The sequence below is a fragment of the Elgaria multicarinata genome, chromosome 11 (assembly GCF_023053635.1).
Source record: "Elgaria multicarinata webbii isolate HBS135686 ecotype San Diego chromosome 11, rElgMul1.1.pri, whole genome shotgun sequence".
In the NCBI taxonomy this organism is placed as follows: Eukaryota; Metazoa; Chordata; class Lepidosauria; order Squamata; family Anguidae; genus Elgaria; species Elgaria multicarinata.
The window spans coordinates 18,825,867-18,852,605 of record NC_086181.1 but is presented as its reverse complement, the minus strand read 5'-3'; the positions used below and the strand labels follow the sequence as shown (position 1 = coordinate 18,852,605).

Below are 26,739 nucleotides of genomic sequence, written 5' to 3'. Positions count from 1 at the left end.
AGCAGCCACTGGGCATGCGGAAGGATGACAAGGAGCAGAGTCACCCGGCTGCCTCCTCGGCAACCCCCAAGTGAGCGCCGTGGAGCCCGGAGCAGACCCAGACCTCCTGGGGCGTGCGCTGGAGCAGGAAGACAAGGAGCAGAGCCATCCGGCCACCTCAGAAGCCCCCAAGCAAGCTCCACGGAGTCCGGCCCAGGCCTCCAGGGGAACATACTGGAGCAGGGCGGAGGTGGATGTATAACGTTGGTGTGATGGAGCTAACAACAATGACAACAACGGCTTTCATACGCTATGGGATAATTCGAAAGAAACGGGTAGATATGATGAAGCTTTTTGTTTAGCTGGAAGTGCCAGATATTGCAATGCCTGTGCTCACCATGGCCCTTCTTGAAGAGGCATCATCTAAACTTCCCAGTGATGGGAAAGAAACAAAGAGAGAGGAAGTTTTCCATACCTAATCGTAACTTCTCCTATTCAGATCTTCTTAGCTCCCCCCTCCCACAAATGACAAATCCTTCCTCCTCACCTGTGGTCCCAGAGGTAAAAACATAAATGGGTGAAGATGTAGGAGTTGTATTGCCTCTGCAGGAAAGAGGCACCGGTTCATCTGAGCTGGATTTGATCCTTCCCAGCAAAGCTTCCACACCCTCCGTTGGGGAGTCATCGCTCAGGTAGAAAACCCGTACCCCTTCCTTCTGTAGAGTAGGCAGGACATCCTCAATGGCCGATTTCAAATCTTTAAGGGGAGGAAGAAGATAGGTTTGATTGGACCTTAATTCCCAACCTTCGTTTTGGAAAACCCACTTAGGCCGTAGCTAGACCTAGGGTTTATCCCAGGATCATCCCGGGTTCGTCACTGCCTGAGCGCTGGATGCCCTGTGTGGCACTTAGATGAACAGGTTTGACCCCAGGACAATCCTGGGATAAACCTTAGGTCTAGCTATGGCCTTATACTCCAAGGTAAATCCCCCAAAATTCAATGATACAGCATGATGTGAATTGATTATGAACAGTAACCCACTAATATAAGTTCAGAGTGCAGAGCCTGTCTATAGACAATGGCTTTTTAGGATACATCATTTGCAATTTCATACTTAACTAGATCTGTCAAGTCACTGTAAAACTGCAGTCACCCTCTTTCAATGAAGACACATGGGGCCTGTTCAGACAACAAGATAACCCATCATGGTTCGCTGAAAATCACGACCCACAGTGGGTTAGCATGTGGTGTGTAAGGTGTAGCTCTACTAGAGTGACCAGATACAAAAGAGGGCAGGGATCCTACAGCTTTAACTGTTGTGATGAAGAGGGGATTTCACCGGGTGCTGCATACATACAAATGGCACCTTCTGAAATGCCCTTTTCTATGCAACTATTAAAGATACAGGAGCCCTGTCCTCCTTTTCATATGGTCATCCTAGTCGTGTGTGGGGAGAATTCCATTCTCACAGTAGGCAGACTACCCATGCCTGCTACCCATCTTCTGCAAGATGATTAGTGGGCATCCATGGTGATTCCTGTGTCATCTGGTGGGAATCGCGTGGGTATTTCAGCCCTTTTCAGTAGGAAAAAATGGCAGTGATTATAGAGTCTGCTGGCAAGAGTAACCACCACTTCTGGCAACACTCTTGCAACCACAACCCATCTCTATGGTTGGCAGTGATTTTGCCCCCATTTTCCTCAATAGAGCAGCTGCCAGCTGCCCATTCAGCATGTGGAGGATAATAGGATGAGTGATTAAAGATGCACGGAGGGGGGTGGGTATCGGAACCATGGTACACAGCATGGTTCTGCAACCGAGTGGTGGCATGCTTGTCATGGTTCCATTACTCCTACCCTTGCTGTGGTTCCCCTGCCCACTCCTCCATGAATGTCTGAACAGGCCCATGGAGTCTGAAAGTTTCTAGCAAAAGCAGCTTTGCACTGCACGAATTGGCAGCATGCTCCCATTTCCTCCCTGTCCCCAGAACAATTTGTCAGGCTACCAATGTTGGCTCCAGGATAGATGCCCAAACATCATTAAAGGGAAATTACATTGTAGCAAAAATGGGAAGGAAGCTGCTGATTGATTCAGTCCTGATTACTTCTGAGGGTAATCCTTGCCCTACTTGTGAGTAGACATGTGAGTAGACATGCAGTGGCTTCACCTGTTTACTTCTCAGTAAGTTTAAATTTGCTAAGGATATCATTTTGCTCCCACAAACTCTGCCTTTTGTTATTCCCAAAGATGGAATGTGACCCCTGATATCTTTCCTAGATTAGAATTCAGGCCTTGGACTGAAAAAGGTTCCTCACCCCTGGGTTAGAGACTCCATCAAAGCCTCTTTTATGGTGTAATAAGAAGAACATAGAGCCCCATAAAATTTCTGACAACAGTACGGTTTATTTCTATTGCACAAACTAGAAGACAGTTCTGTCTAAATAAAGTATAGAATGACACACTTTTGGGTTAATGATTATATCCTAGAACAGGTAAAGACCAGAGTTATAAATCAAAATATATGGTTAGGAAGAGACATTAATTTTTAAAGTATCTTATATAAGAATGTTGTTGGGTAAGGCTTATTACTCGAGATCAACCAGACCTATTTTGCTCATTTTCGTTTTAAACTGAAGCTTGAGCAGTGCAGACATACAGAACATTTTGAAAATTCCAAGAAGTTCAAAGCTCAAGGTTTAATAGCAATTAATTTCCTCTGCACCAAGCAGGCAGGGCAGGCGGGATGATGGATAGCCCTGCTTGACCAATCAGTATGGCATGAAGGCGAGCCTCCAGATGCAGCCGTGCAGTTAGGCTGCCCCCCACCAGTGGGGAGAGGACAGAGGTGGCCAATCAGGGAGTGAACAAGGTCGTGCTACATGCAAATTTCAGAGGGGGAATTCACTATGCATGAGCCACATTTTCATCATTCATGAGCCCCTCTGTGGTGAGGGGACTGAGGGGCAAAAAAGGAGGGAAAGAGCAGGACTGTTACTGCCCATGGAGACGTGGGCTTTGCACTAGCATACTGGATCTTCTTAAAGATAAACTTTGCATCATGCAGATACATGTGAAAACAGGAGCAGGATTCACTGGTTTGAATACATCTTGTTGAAATGTTTACTTCATTCAGGGTGTGTAAGAAATGAAGGGGTTAATTGAACTCTAAGCTGCCCTTTGTGTTTTCTGTAGACCCTGCTAGAGGAAGTAGCTGACTCACACATTCCAGAGAGATGTGGAATGGCAGGGAAGGGAGATGGGATTAGGTAAAGGTATCCTGTTTAGCTCACTCCTCTCACACAGGTTGTGTAAATGTATTCCACTCCCCTTTTTCTTTGTGCATCCCACCCCCTTCATTCCACTCCCTTTTTTCCATTGTCAGCTGACCCTATGTGAATAAAAGTGGTGTGCAAGCTCCGATCAGGGTCCAACCCTGTTCGAGTCGCACCTCAGTATACTGATACGTGGTGTCCTCTGCAGTGTTTTTCTACGCTCGTCTTTCGTACCTAAGGTCAGGGACAAGAACCTGCCATATTTCTAACAATTTCTGGTGCCGTGGACTCGGATCCGTCCCTGAGTGGGCTGCGGTAGTCCAAAGCTGCGAAGGCACGGTGGAAGAGAAGTCGCGACCGGCTGAGTTCAGCTGTCTCTCCAACGTGGGACCGCGCTTTGGAGCTCCGTAGAACCCACTGGTCGGAAACGGGCTAGGCTCGAGCCACTGCAGACGCGCCTAAAGGGTCGGCCGAGGGAATGGAAGGAGTGCACCGAGACCCGGTGAGTGTGATCTGTGAAACGCCAGACACATAGAGGGAGGGCAGGGTCTGCTTGTGTGGAGTTGATTGAAGGACACTAAGGAGACCTTCCGAGCAGGGTCCGACGGTCCGAGCGAGTGTGGAGCTCTTAGCCGCGGTTCTCTGATTGCAAGCTGAAAGGCGGATCAGGGCCGGCGAGGAGCAAAGCGATTGGCAAGAGTGTTTGGGAGCAGACCCTAGGACCCCGTCACGATGGGTGGTGCACAGTCCCGTTCAGGAGGGGAAACGCCTCTAGGATGTTGTTTGAAGAATTTTAAGGCATTTTGTGGTGATTATGGTGTTAAGATGAAGAGGGATAGGTTGCAGCACTTATGTGAAAAAGAATGGCCTGTTCTCTGTCCTTCTTGGCCAAAAGAGGGTTCTTTCTCCCCGGCACTTGTTAGCGCTGTTCATGTTATAGTGACAGACGCAAGGAGACTAGATCAATTTCCCTATATCGATTCCTTGGCAGACTGTGGTCACCTCTAAGCCACCACCCAAATGGGTGTTTGCCTGCAACCCTGTCATGGTGATCCGTAGAATAAAACCTCAAGAAGAATCATTGAAACATTCTGTAAAAAAAAAAAAAAAAAGGAAGTGTTTCAGCAAGAAGATGATGATCTTGTGCCTCCTCCATATACCATGCCCACGGCCCCCATGGCATCCGCGTCAGGAGAGTGAATCTCTCGCTAGTACCCACTGCCCACATGGCATGACTCCCAAATGCTCCTTAATTCTTGCCTGCCGGAGATTAAGTCCACGATATTGGCAAGAGCAAGAGTGCAGTTTCTGTCCGGGAAGCCTGGGGCCACTGAAAATGAAATTACAGCTGCCCTCCCTACACAGGACTCTGGTTGGGACGTGAATAGTGATGCAGGAAGAGAAAGGCACCAGAGATATTTTTCTCTGCTACTAGAAGGAATGCGAAAGTCAGCCAGGAAAGCCCCGAATCTCAGTAAGGCCCTTGATATCAGGCAGGAGAAGAATGAGACTCCAGCTGCCTTTTTGGAAAGGCTGAAGACAGAGTTCGAAGAAGAATATGGACCTTGATATGAGCCTACCAGAGAATTTGCATTTAATGACTATGCAATTTATCGGGCAGGCTGCCCCAGATATTCAGAGAAAGCTCCAAAAGACTCTGGGAGCTCTGAGATTGCCCCTGCTGGCCTTACTAGAGATAGCAAGGGGGGTGTTTGAGAGAAGAGACGAAGAAGAAGAAAGGGCGAAGGAAAAGAGAACTGTGAAGATGATAGCAGCATTTTAGAAGGAAGGAGAGGGGCAGAAGAAGGGACCAGGTGAATTGTGAAGCCAGACCTTGAGATGTTTGTGGATGGATCCAGCTTTGTTAAAGATGGACAGAGATATACCGGATGTGCTGTAATCATGATTAAACCCGCTCGAAAGTACCTAGAGAAATTGCCCAGTAAATATTCAGCTCAAGCAGCTGAGTTAATGACATTAATGAGAGCCCTTGAACTTGGAGAGGGGCAAGAAGTGAACATTTATACAGACAGTTTGTATGCATTTGGGGTTTGCCACGCCCATGCTAGACTTTGGTCCACTCGGGGGTTTGTGTCTTCAAATAGACAGCCTGTACAACACCAGAGTTTGCTAGAACAACTGCTTTTGGCTGTCAAGCTTCCAGAAAAAGTCTCCATAGTGCATGTGCAAGCACACGGGAAGAGCACTGATCCATACCTTCAAAAAGGAAACCAGCTAGCAGATGAGGCAGCGCAAGAGGCCGCTAGAAAAAGAGCTGACCGTGATGGACCTCCCAGAAAGATGGAAGGGGCTCCCAGATAGAAGAATTTATATCCCAGAGGCCTTAGTACACCCCTTGCTGTAATGATTCATGCCCAGTTGGGGCACCCGGGAATGACAGCCCTGATTGAATATGTTAAAGGGCAAATGTTTTGCCCAGGGATCACCATGGCAGCGAAGCGGGTCACCCAGAGTTGTCAAGTATGTCAGAAGGCTGGACCTTCTGCAAAAGAAGTGCCACCAAGTGGTCGGCCGCTTGCATATTACCCTTTCCAACGAGTGCAAATTGATTTTGCTGAGCTCCCGCCCTCCAAGGGATATAAATATCTTATGGTTATTGTTTGCCAGCATACGGGGTGGGTAGAAGCGTTTCCTTGTAAAAACTGTACAGCCCGCATTGTAGTTGTTAAACTACAATGAGATTGTCCCCAGGTATAGAGTATCTGAATGTTTAGAGAGTGACTTAAGGTCTCATTTTACTTCAAAAGTAACACAGGCTTTTACACAAGCTTTGCAAATTGAGTGGAAGCTGCATGCACCCTGGAGGCCTCAGGCCTCAGGGCAGGTTGAGAGAATGAATAGGACTCTGAAGAGCAAAAATTACAAATAGAACTTCAGATGTCTTGGGTAGAGGCGTTACCAAGAGCCCTGACAAAAGCTCGAATCATGCCCAGAAAGGGGGTGGGGGTGTCTCCCTTTGAGATGCTTTTTGGATTTCCACCCCCCATTCCCCGGCCACATTCATTTGGAGTTACATAGGAGATAGGAGACAGCCAATTACGAGAACATTTAACTGGCCTTCAGTTATGTCTCTTACAGCTTCGAGAATATGCAGTGACGACCCAGACACTTCCCTTAGACGCCCCCTTGCATCAATACAAGCCAGGAGACCGAGTGTGGCTGAAGAAGTGGAATAAAGTGACTTTGGGGGAGTCTTGGGAAGGGCCATATGTGGTTGGACTGGTGATGTATGCCTGTGTAAAATTGCTGGGATCAGCTAAATGGACACATTGTTTAGATTAAAATCATACATCCCTGAGGACACCAACGTAGGTCCCCCTGCCGCAGTACCGGGAGCCGACAGGGGTCCCACACAAGAAGCCAGCAAAGAAAAGACATATACTTCAAAGCACCTTGGGAGGGCTAAGCTTAAAATCTACACTCACGGACAATAGTACACAAGAGAATATTTGCACTCATACTTTTTATACTATTGGTGCTTCTCACAGTTATATTTGGGGAGTTCGCAATTGTAGAATCATGAGAGTGTGGGCAAAAATTGTGTTGTTCCTTACCATTCTTTCCCAGGTATATGCTCTTGAGTATAAAGAAAAACATCTATGAGAGAAAAATGCATATTTTCAGGATATTAAGCAATTGTCAAAAACCCTAAATGTATCTGATTGTTAGATGTGTCTGCATGTTCCACCGGGAAGGGGGGGAGTAAAAGATTGGTAGTGCATGCTATCCCCTTTAATTATTCATCATAGGTCACAATCAAAAGAAGGCTTCGTAATCGAAGGGAAGTTAACTCTCCCTTAAGATTTAATTGAGGGACGGAGGTTGCTAGAAGAATAATTCCAAGAGTGGGAGTTGCCTTTAATTATAGAGACTTACACCTATTATCCAATTGGACGGAGAGTTTGTTCAATGATACAATTTCTAGTGTTAAAATGTTGGCCAAGGAACAAAGTGAAATTAGGAATGTGGCCTTACAAAATCGCCAAGCCCTCGATTTTATTTTAGCCGCGAAAGGAGGTGTGTGTGTTTTGATCAAGTCCCATTGTTGTATGTATATTTCTGATTATGCACCAAGTATTGACCGCACTATCCATCATATGGAAACGCTGATTCAAGAAGGCCCTTAGAAGAATGAAGGAAGTGATTCTATCTTTTCTTGGCTATGGTCATGGTTGCCTGATATTAGATGGCTTCGCAGTCTGGTTCCCATAGTGCTCATGGTGTTATTATTGTTTCTTTTATTGCCATGCTGTATTCCCTGCCTTACTGTTTTGATTCGTAATGTGTCTGAGTCAGTCACTCAAAAGCAAATAAGAGTTACCTACATGGCCCTAAGCCAGCAAGATCGAGACTCGAGAAGAAAATACACCATGATACCTCGTGAAAGTAAAACAGATAAGTGAGACTTCACATCATTTTAAAGAAGAAGTGAGTCTCAAAGGGGGGATTGTAAGAAATGAAGGGGTTAATTGAACTCTAAGCTGCCCTTTGTGTTTTCTGTAGACCCTGCTAGAGGAAGTAGCTGACTCACACATTCCAGAGAGATGTGGAATGGCAGGGAAGGGAGATGGGATTAGGTAAAGGTATCCTGTTTAGCTCACTCCTCTCACACAGGTTGTGTAAATGTATTCCACTCCCCTTTTTCTTTGTGCATCCCACCCCCTTCATTCCACTCCCTTTTTTCCATTGTCAGCTGACCCTATGTGAATAAAAGTGGTGTGCAAGCTCCGATCAGGGTCCGACCCTGTTCGAGTCGCACCTCAGTATACTGATACGTGGTGTCCTCTGCAGTGTTTTTCTACGCTCGTCTTTCGTACCTAAGGTCAGGGACAAGAACCTGCCATATTTCAATCCTGATCTACACCAAGCAGGTTATAACACTTTGAAAGCAGTATATGGAATGTGTCCTGGGCCCCAACAGTTGTCAATATTGGTATAAACTGTTATAAAGCAGTAGTGTAGATCCTGCCTATGTTTAGACGGAAAAGTCCTACAACTTACATTAAACCATTAGCACCAGTCTCATGGATTTATGAAGATGATACAAAATTGGCATGGAAGAGGTTGCTTGGTAAACCCCTGCTTAAGTTTGCAAGTTTTTTTGCAATTTGCAAAACAGCTTTCTGAGTACAGTATGTCTCCAGGGAGAGCTTCTGCTTATGGTCTCCCCAGAATTATCTGGGCAATTATCTACACTACTGCTTTAAAGCGCTCTCTAACAGTTTTGACAACTGTATATGGAGTGTGTCCTGGGCCCCAAAAGTTGTCAAAACTGTTATAAAGCGCTTTATCATAGAATCATAGAATAGCAGAGTTGGAAGGGGCCAACAAGGCCATCGAGTCCAACCCCCTGCTCAATGCAGGAATCCACCCTAAAGCATCCCCGACAGATGCTTGTCCAGCTGCCTCTTGAAGGACTCCAGCATGGGAGAGCCCACAACCTCCCTAGGTAACTGATTCCATTGTCGCACTGCTCTAACAGTCAGGAAGTTTTTCCTGATGTCCAGCTGGAATCTGGCTTCTTTAACTTTGGCCCGTTATTCCGTGTCCTGCACTCTGGGAGGATCGAGAAGAGATTCTGGCCCTCCTCTGTGTGACAACCTTTTAAGTATTTGCTTAAAAGTAGTAGTATATTACTACTGCTTTAAAGCAGTAGTGTAGATCCTGCCCTGGAAGGTCCAGAGGCAGCTGGATGGCCAGATAGGCCTTTGGTCTGATCCAGCACAGTTCTTCCATTCTTATCAGAAATACTCAACCATTTTGGGAAAAGTGAGTTGAAATCATTTAAATAATTGCTAATGGGGTTTACAGTGAGCAGCATCAGGATTACATCTTGATTGTATTGCCCTGTGCGTTCATTCACCAACACACTGGTAGGGTTAAATTGGAGAAGGGGATTGTGGATGCACAGAGGAGCCCCAGCTCTAATGTCCCCCATACGCCCGGGGCCAGTTAGGAATCGCCAAAACGAAGGAAATGCATCACTACAAATGAGGACATCATTTGCATAAAATTTACATGTGCTAATGTGTATGTATAGATTCAAATTTAGAAATAATGATTATTATGATTTAAATAGAAATACAATACAACTTATTAAGGTGGGTCAAAAGACCCCCACCAAAAGACTCCCTTTCTGTGGGAAAAGTGTACAGCAAACACTCAAGCTTCTGCCACCAAACCCCTCCCTTCCCCTTTTCCATTTCTTAAGAGTCATCGGAAATGCAGTTGGCAGTTGCTCAAGGCTGCCCTGTACTTTCTAACACACAAACTAGGCCCTAATCTGCCTGGTCAAATGTAGCAGCTTACAAAACCACAGCTTCTGAGGCTTGGATCTTGGATCCATGGTGCCATTATCCCAGACACGTCGGCGGACTTGTGCTTGTTATCACGAAAGCCCACCCATGAGGTCAGCAAAGTTAGCTTTGCCTGCCTTTGCATGGTGTGTGTGTGTGCTTATCTGGTACATAAACAGGGCATAGCTGTCAAAATATTATGTGCTGTTAGCTGTTAGAAATAGTTTCGTTTATGGAAAATGTATAACTCTGCAATCAATAAGGGATGGGAGGAGGGAGGAGTATAAGCTCCTCAGGAGGGACGTGGAATGTTATAAAAGACGTTGGTTGTGGATGAGGAGTAGAGAATCTTGCTTTTGATCCGTCAAGGGTGAGGTTCCTCCTACACGTGTAGTTAATAAAGAAATAGTCACTGCATCTGGACTTGTCTGGTTTCCTTGTTCCATCCCTTCTGGTTGGGGATTTTTCCCTAACAATCTTGGTGGCAGGGGTGGGATTGACTAGGAGCTGGGTACCTGTGTGCCTGTCTGCTCAGTCTGCTCTCCAGGTGCATCACAACAACAACAAAAACAACATTGTCCTTTTTTTCCTCTTGCAAGGAACCCTAAGTGGCAAAACTATTATTTTGGATCCTTATTTTTAAATTGGAATTGAAGAGGGCATAAGAACATAAGAAGAGCCCTGCTGGATCAAACCAAGAGTCCATCTAGTTCAGCACTCTGTTCACACAGTGGCCAACCAGCTGTTGACCAGAGACCCACAAGCAGGACACGGTGCAACAGCACCCTCCCACCCATGTTCCCCAGCAACTACTGCCTCTGATACTGGACGTTACACTGGAGGGCAACCCTTCAAATAGAGGCTACCTTCCAAAAAAAAGAGTGTCCTTCAGGTAGAGGGCTTTGTCTGTAAAAGAGGGCGTTCATGGTCATCCCACCACAAACACAGCTACCATCGAGACCTTTGTGTGTTCGGAAGCTCTTAAAAGGGCTCCGTAAGTGTATTTGACTGAAAGCTCTTACGGAGCTCCCATGATCGTAAACCTGCAAAGGTCTCAATGGCAATCAAGTCCATCTCCCCACCTTAGCCCTAGACATTTCCTTGGAGGAAATATAGGATATAAATGCAAGAAATGCAGACATAAAAATAAAATAATAATCACTTCCCTTCCCTTCCCTCTCCCCCAAGTATGGGGGCTAAAAGAAAAAGAGAGATCAATGTAATGGGAGGAAACTTGTTGGGAGGAAAAGAGCAGAAATGCCACTCGTCCCTTTCTTCCACCATGAATCCACAGCATCAACTCCGTGAATTTAGTCTAGAGATAAGTAGGCAGCCCATGAAGACGATAAGGAATTGGCACGGAAGAAAGAGCTTGGCAAACACCCACTAAAGTGGGCAGGCTCGTTTGCAATTTGCAAAATCAAGCTTTGTGACTGGGGTACGTCTCCAGGGAGAGTGGGGGAAGTTACATAGGGATGTGTCCAAACATGGACTTTTATGATTCCTTGCACTGGGAAGGACTGTGACCAAAGAGGTTTAAGCCTGTAGCGTAAACATGCTTTTGTTTTCCTGCCTGGGTGTAACCATTTCCCACTTGCACACAGATTTCCTCACCTGGAGTGGTCAGTAACACTTTGGCCTCACAGGAACTGAGCACATGCAAGAGAGACTTCAGTCGGATGTTGTAGTTGATGCAGGCCATGGCACAGCCAATCTTCCCCAAGCCCAGCCAGACCCAGAGATAGGCTGGGATGTTCTTCAAGAAAACAGCTGCCGTTTCCCCTTCTTTCAGCCCCACGTGGCCCTGGAGCACTCGGGCCACCTGGCTGCTGCGTCGGTCGACTTCTCGGTAGGAAAACGACTTGTCTTCGAAGAGAATCAGGGGCTTCTCCGGGTGTTTCTGGGCTTTGTCCAAGAAGACGTCCAGTATGGTGACGGGAGGTTTGCGTTGGAGACGCTTCTCAATTCTGTATCCCTTCTGTATTACGGAGAAGAGAAAGACCAGGTCCATCCAAAGGTAGGGGAAGAAGAAATTCCCCACAAGGGGCAGGAGGACCAGGAGCCCAAGCACAGCTGTGTACAGGCCCGGCATGGCTGGGCTGTGGATTCTCACCCAATGCCCTGGAAGCGACAGGCACACCGCTTGCGGCAGGCTCCTTCCAAGCCCTGCTGTGTGTAAAGGGCAAAGAGCAACTATGAATGAGATGAAGTTTTCATTCTCCCTTCCCCTTTGTCCCTGCAGGATAAGATGAAGAAATCCTTGCTGCTGGGTCAATGAACTTCAATCAACATGAAGGCTATTATGCTCTTTGCTCCCTGTCTCTCCCATCTGTGGCCCTGGCTTTGGCTTGCAGCCATGTGTGAGCAGGGGTTGGTAATAGGGGTGTGCACTGTGTTAAGTATATGAAAAGTAAGATACTTGCTTAGTCATTAAAATTGTGTAAGTATGGCTATCTTAGGGTTAAACAGGAAAAGACTATCTGTGAGCAATTACCTTGAGATAGAAGCTGTACTGGGAACCTTGCCAAGATCTCTAAGATATCATGGTGTTAATGATATGAATACTCAAAGATCCTTGAGTTACCTAATCACAGCTGTATGTAATGTAGATAAGAACTGTGTAGATAGTTGTATATATTTTCTCACTCTTGTAAAATGGAACTGGACTGCACAGAACTGCAAAAGAAGCCTGAAGTGAATAAACTAGCTCTGCTATGTAAGACCTGCATGGTGTGTGTTTGTTTCTGAGCACGGACAGAATCCCAGAGAGAAAAGTTCTGGCAAACCCAACAAAAGTTATGGGCCCAGTCTGCCCAGACTACCCAGTCTAGCCCAGATGCGTCAGCTTCGCAAGCTACGTCAGCATAACCAGAAGAACCAGAACCTGTTGGGAATGGTGCAGAATCAGAAACAGAACCAGGAGTCTGCTAAAACAAAAGAAGACTGTTGATGGAGGAAGACATCAAGCTAAAGCCAGTGCTGCAAAGTGAGGAAAACTCTCAATCGGTTGCCTCTGAGGAGGACTCTGAGCAGGAGGACGGTGAAATACCAATTCCTAAAGCAGAGGGAATGGCAGGAGCTAATATGTCTGGTTTACATCAATTGTTGGAAAAGCTGAATGACTCTAACTATGCATTATGGTCTTACAAAATGCAAATGTACCTGATTCAGGCTGAACTGCGGTATGTAGTCACAGAGGATCCACCAGATAGAGCAGATCCACAGAATGCTAAATGGTTTAAGGACGATGCAAAAGCAATGGCAGTTATTGCATTAGCTGTGGAAGACTCTCAGATTTCCTTCATTCAGTTTTTGAATACATCAAAAGAGTGCTGGAATGCATTACAAGCTGTATATCAAAGAGATATGGCAGGCAGTAAAATAATTCTAACCTGGAAGCTGTATGGAATGAAGATGAAACCAGGGGCGTTACTAGACGAGGCTCTAGCGCGCGTTACCTTCTGCAGTCACGTCGAGGCTTCCAGATGACGTTCACGAGGATCCGCCGTTATCCTGTGGTGAAGCCTCTTTATCCTGACTTTAAAAAAGTGAGTTCTAGTGCGCCTTTTCCTGCCGTCCCGCGGTAATTCGGAGTACGTGTGGGAGGATGTGAGGTCACTGCGGTCCGCACTGGGCAGGAAAAGGCGTGCTAAGGGGGAGTGGACAGTGGCTTCGGTCAAGCCGCCTCCGCCATTTGCGCCCAGTCCGCCAGCTGGGGCAGCGCGGCGGAGCGGCTTTTTTTTTTTACTCCCCCAGTGACAGTTTGCGCAGGAACGGAGGAATGGAAAAGTGGCTAGTGTGCTGCTGGGGTGTGTGGGGGATGGGTGGGGGATGTGCGCCTGTTCTAGTGGTTTTTTTTTATTCCCCCAGTGACAGTTTGCGCAGGACCGGAGGACCGGAAAAGTGGCTGGTGACTCCTTGCGGTGGGCAGCTACCGTGGCCGCATAATGGCGGTGCTGTACGCTGCCTGTTAGTGTGGGTACCAGGCTGGCAGAGGGCAGAGCTGTTTGTGGGCTGCTGCCATGGCTGCAGCCAGATGTGGGTTGGCTCCTTGGGATGGGGCACAGGGCACAGAGGCGGTCATCGCCGCCGACACCTCAGAGGCATGATGGGAGATGTAGGCACAGAGTGCCCATGCAGACGATTGACCTCGGGTCATATGACACCCGCCACGACCCCCATCAGGAAGTGAGCGCATCAATGTTGACCCTCAACAGCACCAGCAGCACTTCAGCTGGCACTGCCACTGCCGCTGCTGCCGCCGCTGCCGCCGCCGGGGCCAGCGGCGGCATCGCTGACAGCTGAGCAAGTTTGCGGTCTTTCGGACGTGCGCAAACCATGCAGCGAGCGAAAAAAAAGCTGCGGCAATCAGGCCGGTGTGGCTGCGCAACCGTGCTCACGGCGGCAACAGCACAACTGGCACAAACTTCCGCCACAAATCGAAGGCAGGTGTGGAGCATGAGGCGTCACGGCTGAATGGGAAAATCCGCTTTCACCGCTCCTCAACGACGGAACACCTGGTAGGTCTAGCAAAGCCCCAGGGGAGTCTATTATGTCAAACCATTTGAAAAGCATGAGAGAAATCTTCAATCAACTCAGGGCATGAGGGATGGAGTTTACGACTATAAACCAAGTCTATGTGATTTTGTCAAGTCTTGATTCATTGTACGACGCGGTTGTCACCATGATGGAAATTCAAGAGGAGGAAAATTTAACCCTCGAGTATGTAGCTGGAAAACTACTGGAAACCTATGAAAGAAGACAAGCTTCAAAACAACAGAGCCTTAAACTTCCTGTGGCTGAATTTCAACAAAGCCATAAATCTTCTGACGTGGTGTCTGCATTAAAGGCAAGGAAATGCTTTAATTGTGGTTCCACAGGACACTTAAGGCGGGATTGCAACAACAACAAGAAGAAAAAGCAGCCAACAGCAAAGTGGAGAGAAGAAAACAACTCGAATGAAGCTGAGTCAACAAAGAAGTGTCTTCTAGCAAGAGTTAAAGAGACAATGAATCCTTGGTTTTTGGACTCTGGGGCTTCAATAAGTATGGCAAAAGACAAACTTTCATTTGTTACCTTGGAAAATTCTACTCCAGAGCAAAAATGTGTTACCCTTGCAAATGGAACAAAAATCCAGATATGTGGTGTGGGTAATGTATATTTTGATTGTCTGGGAGTTGAACTACAAAACGTTTTATATGTATCAGAACTGGAAACAAATCTTCTAAGTGTGTCTCAGTTGACAGACATGGGGTATGAGGTTTGTTTTACTGAAGAAAATTGTACTATAAAACAGGGAAACAAGGTGTGTGTGCAGGGAATAATGAAAGATTCTTTGTATGTGATTAATACTTGTACAGAAAATGAAGTTGTAGCCAGCAAAGTCACAACAAAAACAGTAGCCAATTGCAAACCACACCAAGAGTGCATCCATTTGACTCATAGAAGGTTTGGTCACGCCAACTATAAAACAATTTCTAAGATTCCAGAATTGTGTGAAGGGGTGAAAATCAAACCATGTTCTAGCTATGTAGAATGTAATGTATGCAGTGAAACCAAGTGTCATAAGTCAAACATTCCAAAACATAGTGAGAGAACAACAAAAAGAATTTTTGAATTAATTCATGCAGCTCTTGCAGGTCCTTTTGAGACAAGTCAAGGAGGAAACAGATTTTTCTTGTCTATTGTTGATTATTACAGTAGATTTGGATTTGTGTATGTGTTAAAACAGAAGAGTGAAACTTTTGGAAAGTTCAAAGCGTTTGTTAAGTGGAGTAAAAATAGATTTAAAGAACCTATAGCTAATCTAAGAACGGACAGGGGAGGTGAATTTCTTAGCAACCAAGTTAAAAAATTCCTCAGTGAGGAGGGTATACAACATGACCTTACTGCTCCATATTCACCATTTCAAAATAGGATTGCAGAAAGAAAAAATAGAACATTACAGAACATGTTAAGAGCTCTATTAAGAGAGTCAGGATTGTCTAACTTGTTCTGGGCAGAAGCTTTGTCCACCTCAAATTATTTGTTAAACAGACTTTACCACTCTGTACATGAAAAAAAACCCATATGAAATGTTTTACAACAGAAAACCTAGAGTGTCACATGTACGGGTTTTTGGAAGTAAATGTTTTGCTCATGTTCAGAAAGAAAACAGACCAGAAAAACTTACTCAAAGAGGTTTGTAATGTAAACTGTTGGGATATGATACACAAACAAAAGGCTATCATTTGTGGTCTCCGTATCACAGAAGTGTAATTGTGAGCAGAGATGTAGTCTTTCATGAACAGATGCAGGAAACAAAACAGTATGTAAGTTTGCCTGTAGAACAGAAAGACGTAGACACAGAAAAAATTCCTGAGCAATCTCAGCAAGAGAGGGAAGGGGAAGAAACTGTGGAGGAAAGTGAAACTAGGCCTGTAACTATGCCAAGACAATCAGAAAGGGAACACAAAGCTCCAATTCGTTACTCAGATGAATACAAAAGCAAACAGACTATCTGTGAGCAATTACCTTGAGATAGAAGCTGTACTGGGAACCTTGCCAAGATTCTCTAAGATATCATGGTGTTAATGATATAAATACTCAAAGATCCTTGAGGCTGGGTTAGCCTAATCACAGCTGTATGTAATGTAGATAAGAACCGTGTAGATAGTTGTATATATTTTCTCACTCTTGTAAAATGGAACTGGACTGCACAGAACTGCAAAAGAAGTCTGAAGTGAATAAACTAGCTCTGCTATGTAAGACCTGCATGGTGTGTGTTTGTTTCTGAGCACGGACAGAATCCCAGAGAGAAAAGTTCTGGCAAACCCAACACACAGACCCCCTGATCCGCTTCTCTTCCAGATCTGCAAATTGTGGATCGGTCCGCTCCGCTCCGCCTATAGTCTGCGAAGCTCCGCTGCGAAGCTCCGGATCCGGATCGGAGCTCCGCTTCCCCCATAGGCTTGCATTGAAATCCAAAAAACCCTACAACTTTTTTTCTGTTAAAGTTAGAAACCTCAAGTTTGGCACCATGACACCTCATGGACAGATACACACGCATGCCAAGACTCAAGCAAATCCAAGCTTTAACCTCTAACGCAGCACCCATAACCCTAATTCACACCCCATTCGATATCTCCGTCAATTTTCATGTTAGAAACCTCAAACTCGGCACCATGATAGCTTATCCATGGATACATGTGCATGCCAAGCCTCAAGCCAATCCAAGCCTCCCCTGATTTTGGGGGAATTTTTGAAAATCGGACACCCCATTTTCAAACATGGGATTTTCTCTGACATTTTTGACAGATAAAAAATATATGAAGTGGGCACCCTTACAGCTGCCATCTAGATACACATTCATAGCAAGTTTCAAACAAATCCCATCATCCCCTGATTTTTGGCATGGCTTTAACCTTTTAACTCACCCCAAATCAAGTCCCATGCTAGAACTATGTCAATTTTCATGTTAGAAACCTCAAGTTCGGCACCATGACACCTCATGTATGTATACACATGCATGCCAAGACTCAAGCAAATCCCATCATCCCCTGATTTTTGGGGAATATTTGAAAATCGGAGACCCCCGTTTCTCAGGGATTTAAAGCTGCAGACAGCTCAATGGGGACATTTCAAAGGAAATCCCAACATGCCATGAATTGGGGAGTAGAGATAAACCTATATGAATCTTCTTCCACACTTGAAAAATTGATTTGGAACTTCAAAAAGTCTAACTGAGCGCAAGAAGGACTTATCCCCTGAGTCAAAGCAAGACACACAAAAACCATCCCTGCGAGGTGGGCAGGGGAGGAGGGAGGGAAGGCAGGCAGGCAGCAGACATTTCTGGGGGCATAAGGAAGTGAGCCAAGGATAGTTTCAAAGCTAGTAATGCAAACCATCCCTGTGAGGTGGGAGCAGCACAGAGAGAAGCCTTTTCTTTTGCATCCCATAACTAGGAGGCTAGGAGGATAAGAGTAAAGCTTTGTGATCCTTGCTTCAGAGTTGATTGACTGCACTGTGATCACAGCCATTACTAAACAACAATAATGTTAATAGCAGTACTAATTAATATTAATAGCAACAACAAGGAGTTGAACCACAATGAAAGCCTGCCTGATCTCACTGAAGAGGAAAAGCCAGGAGAGCTTGGGCTATGGGGTGTAAATATAAAATGGAATAAATAAATAAATAAATAAACAAAGGAGGGGTAGAGTTAAAAGCGGCAGTGTTGCTAAATAAACAACAACGAGAATTTTTTTAAAAAGGCTATATCTGTCTTTTACCAGTAAGAGGAAAGTGGACGTGCCCAAGGGGAGGGGGATATGCCAATTTGACTGGCCCTGTCTAGGGACCAGTTTTTAAGAAGCAAATTAACACTTCAACTCATGAGAGGCATTAGTCTCTCTCCACTAGTTACTCTTTGGAGGGCTCTGATGACCCTCCAAGGGCAAGACACAGTGTGTGCACTGGGGCACATCCACATGCCCTAGAGGACCTCATCCCCTTGCACCACATCTATTCAGTTGTTCACCAAGGTTAGGGTGGGTAGCAGTGCTGTGTTTCCTATCTGTTATTTATTTGCTTAGTATATGATTTCAGGTTGTGTTTGTGCTTTTGGTGGGGCTCCTGTTTTAAAAAACACTGGGAAAAGTCTGTTCACAGACTAAGAAAGAGAAGTTTCCCAGTATCCCAAGTTACTAGTATCCCGTTTTGCCTATCCCCTCCTCCAACTTTGGGATCATGTGATCATGAATCTGCCTCTCAGCACTTCAAAAAGGTACCTCTCCCGCTTTTTTTACCCGCTTTTTAAAGAAATTATAGCAAGCGAACTGCACCATGCAGAGAGCTGAGAGTAGGCTCAAAATGACCCCAGCCACGACTCTCTAAGCACACGAACTTTCAGAAAGATAGCTTAAAAAACAACACAGTTATCCCCTATTCTTTTCCGCAATGCAATCCTATGGGTGAAATTTTCCAAAATGGCGGTCGGAACGCTCCGTAAAAAGAGAAGCGCTCCGCCTATGGGTGCTTCTCTTCGCCGTGCTTCTAAAGGTCCGAGGTCCGCTTGTACTCCGCCTCTGGGCAAGGCGGAGCAGGCCAATTCGCTTCTGATTCTCCGATTCTAATCGGAGCGCAGCACATCCCTAGTTGGTAATACTGCTCTCTGCCAAGTCAGGCCTGTGGCCCATTTTCTGGCCAGGTATGCAGTTATTGCTTGTAGTTCAACAAGTAGCCAAGCTTTTGTTGTTCTTCGCATAGTGTAGCTTTGCATATCGTAATTCAGACCTGTGGATCAACAGTGACGAAAATAACCCCACTGTTAACAGACATTTATTTTAGTTTTAACTCACCCCAGCTCCAAGGACCTCAGAGCAGCATACATAGTTATGCCCCCAGCCCTGCCCTGCCTCCTTTTTTTCTCACAACAACCCTGGTTATGCTCAGAGGGAGGGAGTAGTCCCTAATTACCACCTGAGCTTCCTGACTGAGTGAGAGACTTCAAAATCCAAGGCAGCAAGCAGGAGCTTGGGCAAAGTCCTCACACAAAAGGCAAGTTGCACAGAGAATGGCTCAAGGCCTGAGGGATTGGAAGGCAGGGATCGGCTCTTTAGGCCTGCAGACCTAGGTGAGTCCCAGCCAGCATAAGCAGCGGTGGCGGGTGGTGGGCACTGTTTTCTGACAACATCTGGAGTAGGGTACATCCAGTTTCCCTGGGTTTCCCTGGGTTTTTGCTCCCCCGTGGGACATCCAGGGTTTTTTTTAAAAAAATATTTCTAAATAATGTCTGGGTTTCTGATGTCCCAGCAGTGCTAGAAATCTTGCGTCTTGCAAGACTTCCAGGATAAGGTGTTTGACATCTCGTGATGTCTGACACCTCCTTCCAGAAGTCTTGTGAGGCTTCCAGGAGAGGTAGAGAAGCCACTGCTCTCTTGCTTGCTTCCCTGCCTCTCCCAGAAGCCATGGAGAAATGTGTCTGCCTAGCCATGGAGAAATGTGTCTGATTCACTGCCTGGCTCAGGAGAAAGTGGGACGCATGGCATGGCAAACGTGTCACTGCCAGAAGTCCCCTTTTAGCAAGACTTCTGGGAGAGGAGAGGAAGTGATGGAGCTGGAAGTATTTTTTATTAATTCCCATTAAAGTAGAGCTTCCCTTTGGATGGGGAGGATGGAAAAAAATCCAGATTTTTCTTCAAATTTCACAATTCCCCCTCCTGGATTTGTTACCAAAAATCCTAACAAATCCAGGTTTTCCTGTCATATGGTCACCCTATCAAGGTTTTTGTTTCTGCAAAATGAGGTATTGGAGGTTTATGGTATGTGTATTGGCAACATCTGGTTTATTTATACATATATATAGGCTGAGCATAAGATGGATGTTTACAGCTCTAATGCTCCAGCAGGTACTGGCTCCCAGAAAAGAAGCCTATAGTCCAGACCAGTGATGGGGAACTTTTTTTTCCTATCAAGGGTCACATTCTCTTGTGGGGACTTTGTTGTATGTGTGTGTATGGGGGTGGGTGGGGACACGTCAGTGGTAGGTGGGGCCAAAGTAACAGTGGGTGGAGCCAGAAGCAGAAGTGGGTAGGGCATGTCATCCTGCGCCTGTAAACATCCTATGCACCCCTAAGTCTCATTCATTGCATTTCATTTATTACATTTATTTCCCGCCTTTTTTCCTCCTAGGCACTCCTTTTCTGCATTTTCTCCTCACAACAACACCTCTGTGAGGTAGGTTGGCCTAAAAATCTGTAACTGGCCCAAAGTCACCACCAGTGAGCTTCCATGGCAGAGTGGGGACTAGATCTTGGATCTCCCAACTCTCAATCCAGCACTCTAGCCATTACACCACACTGGCTCTCTCTTAATGCAGAAAACCTGTGAAGTAGGGAAAGCACAGAATAAAAGTGCAGCCTTTTTGCAGTTGTGGATAGGAACATGCACGGCTGAGCTACAGCGGCAGGGTTTGTCCTTGAAAAAGCTGGATGGCATGTAAGAAATGCCCCTCCTTTCTCTTTCACTTGACTTACATTTCCCATTACAGTCATTTCATGTCCTCTTTTTAACAGCTTTTACTTCTTTTTCCTGTGTTTTGTCTTCTATATATTTTCTAAAGAAATTCATGTGACTTGCAGCCCATCATATGCACATTTATTCAGAGGTAAGGCTGCTTCACAGTGAGGCTGTTCACACAACATGCTAACTCCCACTCAGTGGTTGAGTGTAGGTTGTTGTTGAACCGTGGGTTGTTTGTTGAACCATGTTGTCTGAAACCAGGGGGGATTCCACACGTCGTACTGAGGCCGCTTCCATGCGCCCCCAGTGCGACCCCAAAGCGATCGTGTAACTTGCCTGGAGAAGAGACGAGGAAGAGGCGTCCTTGCCGCCGCCACCCACCAACCTCCTTGCTGGTCGGGTCGGAGAGCTTGGCGGAAGAAGGTGGGGTGGAGAGCGGAAGCTCTCCACCCCGCCTTCTTCTGCCGAGCTCTCCTCGCCGGCCGGCGAGGAGGTTGGTGGGTGGCGGCAGCAAGGACGCCTCTTCCTCGTCTCTTCTCCAGGCAAGTTACACGATCGCTTTGGGGTCGCACTGGGGTCGCATAGAAGCGGCCTCAGTACGACGTGTGGAATCCCCCCAGGATATTTTCTTCATGGTGGTTTGTTAACCATGCAGTGTGGCTTATTATTCTCCAACTAGCCAGCTGGAGAACCTATTGTTGGGTTGTTTAGGGAGCCACCACACAGAAAATGTCCCGGTTTCTGCATTCAGACAACAATTTTGCATATTGTATTTTTCATGTTTTTTAACCTTTGTAAAGTGCCCAGACAGCTTTGGCTATGGGGCAGTATAGAAATGTAATTAACAATAACAATGAAAAGGAGAGAAATATTGATTATATACAGAATTAAGGTATTAAGAAGTTAATAACCACTTTTATTTCCTTCTGCACATAAATTATTGAGTTACAGTAACGTCAATTTAAAACCTTTTATGTGTCCTCTCTCTCCCATGTACACTCAGTCACCACTCCAATTCTATAAACACAGATCCTAGGTACTACCTATCTTCTCACAAGCCCTATCTATTTCTTCCCAGACCTTATCTCTTCCCCATTCAAAATTCCACAGTCACAGCTCACACACCATTTCACACCCACCCACTCACCCAGCCAATCATCTCATATATGCAAATACAACATACCTCCTATCACTCCTATCACTCTACATCTACTTAACGGAAAAATACAGAATCATTACACAACATATTCATAACATATATAAATGCGACATCACAGATGTCAACTTCCATCAGCCCCATCCAGCAAGGCCAGGAATCCTGGGAGATGGAGTCCAAAACATCTGGTTTGACTGGTCTATGACCATAATAAAATCAAGCAAGCAAGCAAACATCTGGTGGGCACCAGGTTGGGGAAAGCTGAGCTAAAGGGAGGATGGCATTTTGGGGCTGAGCAGATGTTTCAGAGCTTCCTGCATGTCTTTGTTCCTCAGGCAATATATAATTGGGTTCAGCATTGGAGTCACCACATTGTAGAGCACAGATGCCAAAGTGTCCATGTAGACAGAATGGCTGGTGCTCGGCCTGTTATAATTGAACATGCAGGTGGTGTAGAACAAGGTGACCACTGCAAGGTGAGAAGTGCAGGTGGAGAAGGCTTTGCGGCGGCCCTGGGTGGTGCGGATCTTCAAGACCGCTGCCGCAATGTGGACATAGGAACCCACGATGCAGAGAAATGGACTGACGCCCAACAGCAGCGTGACTACCAGCAGGGTGATTTGGTTGATGGACGTGTCTGTGCAAGACAGCTTGAGGAGCTGGGGGACATCGCAGAATAAGTGGTTGAGGCTGTGAGAAGCACAGAAGGGCAGGCGGGCAGTCATGGCTGTGTGCAGGACTGAGTTGAGGAAGCCGCAGCCCCAGGATGCCACCACCAGATGGGCACACGTTTTCTTATTCATGACGAGGGTGTACGTAAGGGGATGGCAGATGGCAACGTAGCGGTCATACGCCATCACGGCCAAGAGGAGACACTCAACCCCCACAAAAGTGACCAGGAAGTAAAGCTGCACCAGGCAGGCCTGGACGGAAATAGTCTTGATCTTGGCTAGCAGATGCTTGAGGATGTGGGGCAGCGTGACCGATATGTAGCAGACATCCAGGAACGACAGGTGACCGATGAAATAGTACATGGGTGTATGGAGGCTGGAATCCAGCCATGCAGTGGCCAAGATGAGCCCATTGCCAAGCAGCGTGGTGATGTACATTGCGAGAAACAGGAGGAAGAACAAGGCGTGGGGCTTGGGGAAGGTGGAGAAGCCCAAGAAGACGAATTCGGTTGTTGCATTTTGATTCCCCATCTGCTCAATGTTGTATATCTGAAATGGGGGAGAGGTTGGGGGAGATGCGGAAACCAGAGGGATAATACATGCAACTGAACATTGTGTTTATTTCAGCCAATCTTGCAATCTTTGCATTTCTCTCCTTTGTGGTGCATATCTCATGGGACATGATCACATCATCACCACTAAACTCTAACATGTGCAGAACAGGTTATAGGAACTGAATACGTCACAAGTGATTCAGAGGCAAAATTTCCTTTTGGTGGGCTGCATATTATTGCTCAGGGTACATCCTTGAATGCATTTCTCTTAGGGGTTGGGAAGTACACAGCAACTTTTCGTTGCAGTTCCCATGTGTTAACTTTGGAATAGACATTGCCCTAAAATTTCATATGCTCATTTTGATGACTATATCCTTTTTTGTGTTGTTGTTGTTGTTGTTACCAGAAAGGAAAGTGGGGTCCAATAGCTGGGAATGGTTCAGATCCAAAGCCCCCTTGCTCCTGTAATATTTGCTTGCAATTTCCCTTTATCTACCTCCTGGTCCTCCTCCTGCTCCGCCCTCCCTCCCTCCCACCCTCTTCTCTCTGTCTCTTGCTCCTTCTGCATCAATTTGATTCCTTTACCTAGTCCTTTGGCAGCATGTGGCTGTTTTGGTGTGTGTTTCTCTTTTGCCATCCTTTCTTCCAGGTGATTTGGGTGCCTGCTCAGTCTACTGACTAAGTGCTAATTATTGATGGGTGACTTCAAGGCCCCTGATCCATGTTTCTTTTCTTTTTTATCTTTAAAATAGATTTAGACTCGAGAGCCGTTCAAGTGGAAGATGCCTTCAAACAGAGGACTGTCCTCAGAAGAAGAGGAAGAAGAGGAGGAGGAGGAGGAGGAGGAGGAAGAGGAGGAGGAGGGGGAGGAGGAGGAAGAGGAGGAGGAGGGGGAGGACACATGTCCACTCTACTCTTGATTCAAAGTTATAATAGCTTCAACAACCTGAATGACATCAGAAGAACCCTACAGGATCAGACCAAGGCACCAGGATATGTTTATATTCTGCCACACAGATCTGCAACAGAGACATATCTTGTCCAGAATTGCTAATTATTGATGGGTGACTTCAAGGCCCCTGATCCATGTTTCTTTTCTTTTCTATCTTTAAAATAGATTTAGACTCGAGAGCCCTTCAAGTGGAAGATGCCTTCAAACAGAGGACTGTCCGAAGAAGAAGAAGAAGAAGAAGAAGAAGAAGAAGAAGAAGAAGAAGAAGAAGAAGAGGAGGAGGAGGAGGAGGAGGAGGAGGAGGAGGAGGGGGAGGAGGAGGAGGAGGAGGAGACATGCATATCCACTCTACTCTTGATTCAAAATTACAATAGCTTCAACAACCTGAAGGACATCAGAAGAACCCTACAGGATCAGACCAAGAGGCCTATCTTGTCCAGCATTTTGTTGCCACTGTGAGCAACCAGATATCCCAGTAGGAATCTCACAATTAGGTAATGAGTGCAATAGCACCCTTCCACATAGGTTCCCCAGAAATTGGTATTATTCAGAGCCATATTGTCTCTGATACTAATATATAGCCACCATGACTAGTAGTGATTGATAGCCTCTGTGGATGTGTCTAATCCTCCTTTAAAGCTGTCCAAGTTGATAGCCATCCCTACTTCATATGGTGCCTTCATAAACACAGGAACCGAAGACCACTGGTCCATCTAGCGTTTGTCTGCTCTGACAGAGATAAGCTCTCTGAGGTCCTTACTGATACCAAAGATCATTTTAAATGAAAGATGCCGGGACTTAAACCTGGAAACTTGTATATGCAAAGCATGCATTCTTATCACTAAGCTACATTTATAACATTGGCAAATGCAAGGCTAAATAACGAAAACTCCTACAACTGCACCCAAGAGCAGGAAGATCTATGTAGCTTACAGGAAGTTCAGCACAAATCCACAGGTCTTCATGAGTCTTCCCTCAGTTCTGGATGCCACGTTTGAATATTGACAAACTGGAGCATGTCACTAGAGAAGCAGGCCCATAGCCAGCCGAAAGGTTCTGGGGGAGGGGCACCAAAAAAAAGTAAGAGAGGTTAGTTTATCTGGTCTACAGGACCTTTAGGACAAAATGGTAAGATGTGTTTTATTTCACCCTTATTTTCCCCCCAGCCATATTGCAATTGTTGTACATTAAAAAAAAGTTCATTAAACAACCTCAACAATTGTTAGGGTTCTTGTCACCCATTAACAAAAAAGTTAAAAAAAATATCAAGAATAACCCACTAGTAGAAAATCAAGAATAAGTTACAACAGGAGTGTTTTTTATCATATATTCATATAACTTGGAAGGGACCATTTAGGTCATCAGTTCAGCAATCAAGTTTAAATCATCCCTGATAGATAAAATATATTTACCAGTGAGTCTCACTATAACGAAGCACACACACCCTTCGTATTTCCTTCAGTTCATGGCTAATAGTCTTAGTCGTGTCAAAGGAATAAATCCCATGCATATTTCAGTTCTTCTTATTTTGTATCCAAACTGCCACAAAGATATATATCCCATGTCTCTGTTGCAGATCTGTGTGACAGAATATAAACATATCCTGGTGCCTTGGGGTTGATTCACATGGGAGAATTGTTACTCTTGGAGAATTCCCAGCCCAATGTAAGCAGGGTTTATTTTGCCCGGAGAGACAACATTCCTTGATTAGACCCAGAGGTCAGCCCAGCCTATTCTTCCAGAGAAAGATAATATGAATGTTGGTTGGTTTAGTGCAGCCTTTGCCAACCTGATGCCCTCCAGATGTATTTAGTCTGCAACTCCCATCATTCTCATTGGCCATGCTGGTTGGGAATGATGGGAGTTGTATTCCAACATGTCCGGAGTACACCAAGTTAGCGAAGACACATTTCATGAATAGCTAAAAATAGCTTGTTGAGTGGATTTGGAATTAGCCCTCTCAAATAATTTTCTATTTTGGGGGTAATTGCAGCCTCATCTGAAACATGCTTACGTGGAATTGAAGTCTCAAAGGGACACAAAGGAATACAAAAAACGTCCCAGGATCAAAATATAGGGCTGACACTTACCGAACTTGAGGAATACATGGAAGTTATACAGACTCCATTTTTAGGCTGAATCACAAGTTGGAGGAAGGGGAGGGATCCCGGAGGGAACGTTTTTTCTTTCTCATGCCAGGAAAGCCCAACGTGAATTTATTTATCTATTAAAATATTGCTGCCCTATTATCATTGGGATCTCAGGGCATCATATGGGATGCTAGGAACTGCTTGTATCAGTTTATACCAGTCTTCCCCAATTTATACCAGTCTTCCCCAAATTCCCCAGATGTGCTAGACTACAACTTCCACCATGGCCATGCTGTGTGGAGATGATGGTAGTTTTAGTTCAACACATTAGGAGGGCATCAGGTTGAGGTAGGCTGATGATACATTCAACCCAATGAAGTGTTCAAACCTTTCCTGGATCACTTCAGACTCCAGCCGGTGTGCTGCCTATTAGAATGATCTCCCATATTCTCTCTTCCCCACACCCAACACAAAGAAGACTAGCATGCCAAGAAGAAGGAAGAATTTGACTCCCCACCCCTAGTTTTCTATTTCAAGAGAGTCTTTCATAGAGGAACATTTATTCATGCAAACCTTGTCGTGTGGTGATATATATATTACAAGGGTGGAGGAATCCTGACCAATTGATTCTGCTGAATTTCTATCAGCTGGCCATGGGACTAGGATGATTGTAGTAGCAGGGAGAATGAAATTCCAGCCTGTCTAGAAGGGTTGCAGTATGATGACAACTAATACCTGATTAGGCA

General features: G+C 45.6%; 2 protein-coding genes across 2 annotated transcripts in view; both read right to left on the bottom strand.

Moving 5' to 3' along the window:
* Nucleotides 1-11,784, bottom strand: part of LOC134406086 (long-chain fatty acid transport protein 2-like) — a 33,646-nt gene extending 21,862 nt beyond the window's left edge. The window contains exons 1-2 of the mRNA XM_063137343.1: nt 11,184-11,784; nt 527-736 (exon numbers count right to left, since the gene is read on the bottom strand). Of these exons, the coding sequence (XP_062993413.1) occupies nt 527-736; nt 11,184-11,661 (688 nt within the window). The 5' untranslated portion in view covers nt 11,662-11,784. The remainder of the gene's footprint in view (nt 1-526; nt 737-11,183) is intronic.
* A 10,208-nt stretch (nt 11,785-21,992) lies between these two features.
* Nucleotides 21,993-22,931, bottom strand: LOC134406350 (olfactory receptor 5V1-like). The gene has a single exon (XM_063137721.1). The coding sequence runs from the start codon at nt 22,926-22,928 to the stop codon at nt 21,993-21,995; it is 936 nt and encodes a 311-aa protein (XP_062993791.1). The 5' UTR covers nt 22,929-22,931.
* Nucleotides 22,932-26,739: the final 3,808 nt, after the last annotated feature.

Excerpts from the sequence above, each read along its gene's own strand:
- LOC134406350 (XM_063137721.1), bottom strand. The coding sequence starts at position 22,928 with ATGGGGAATCAAAATGCAACAACCGAATTCGTCTTCTTGGGCTTCTCC.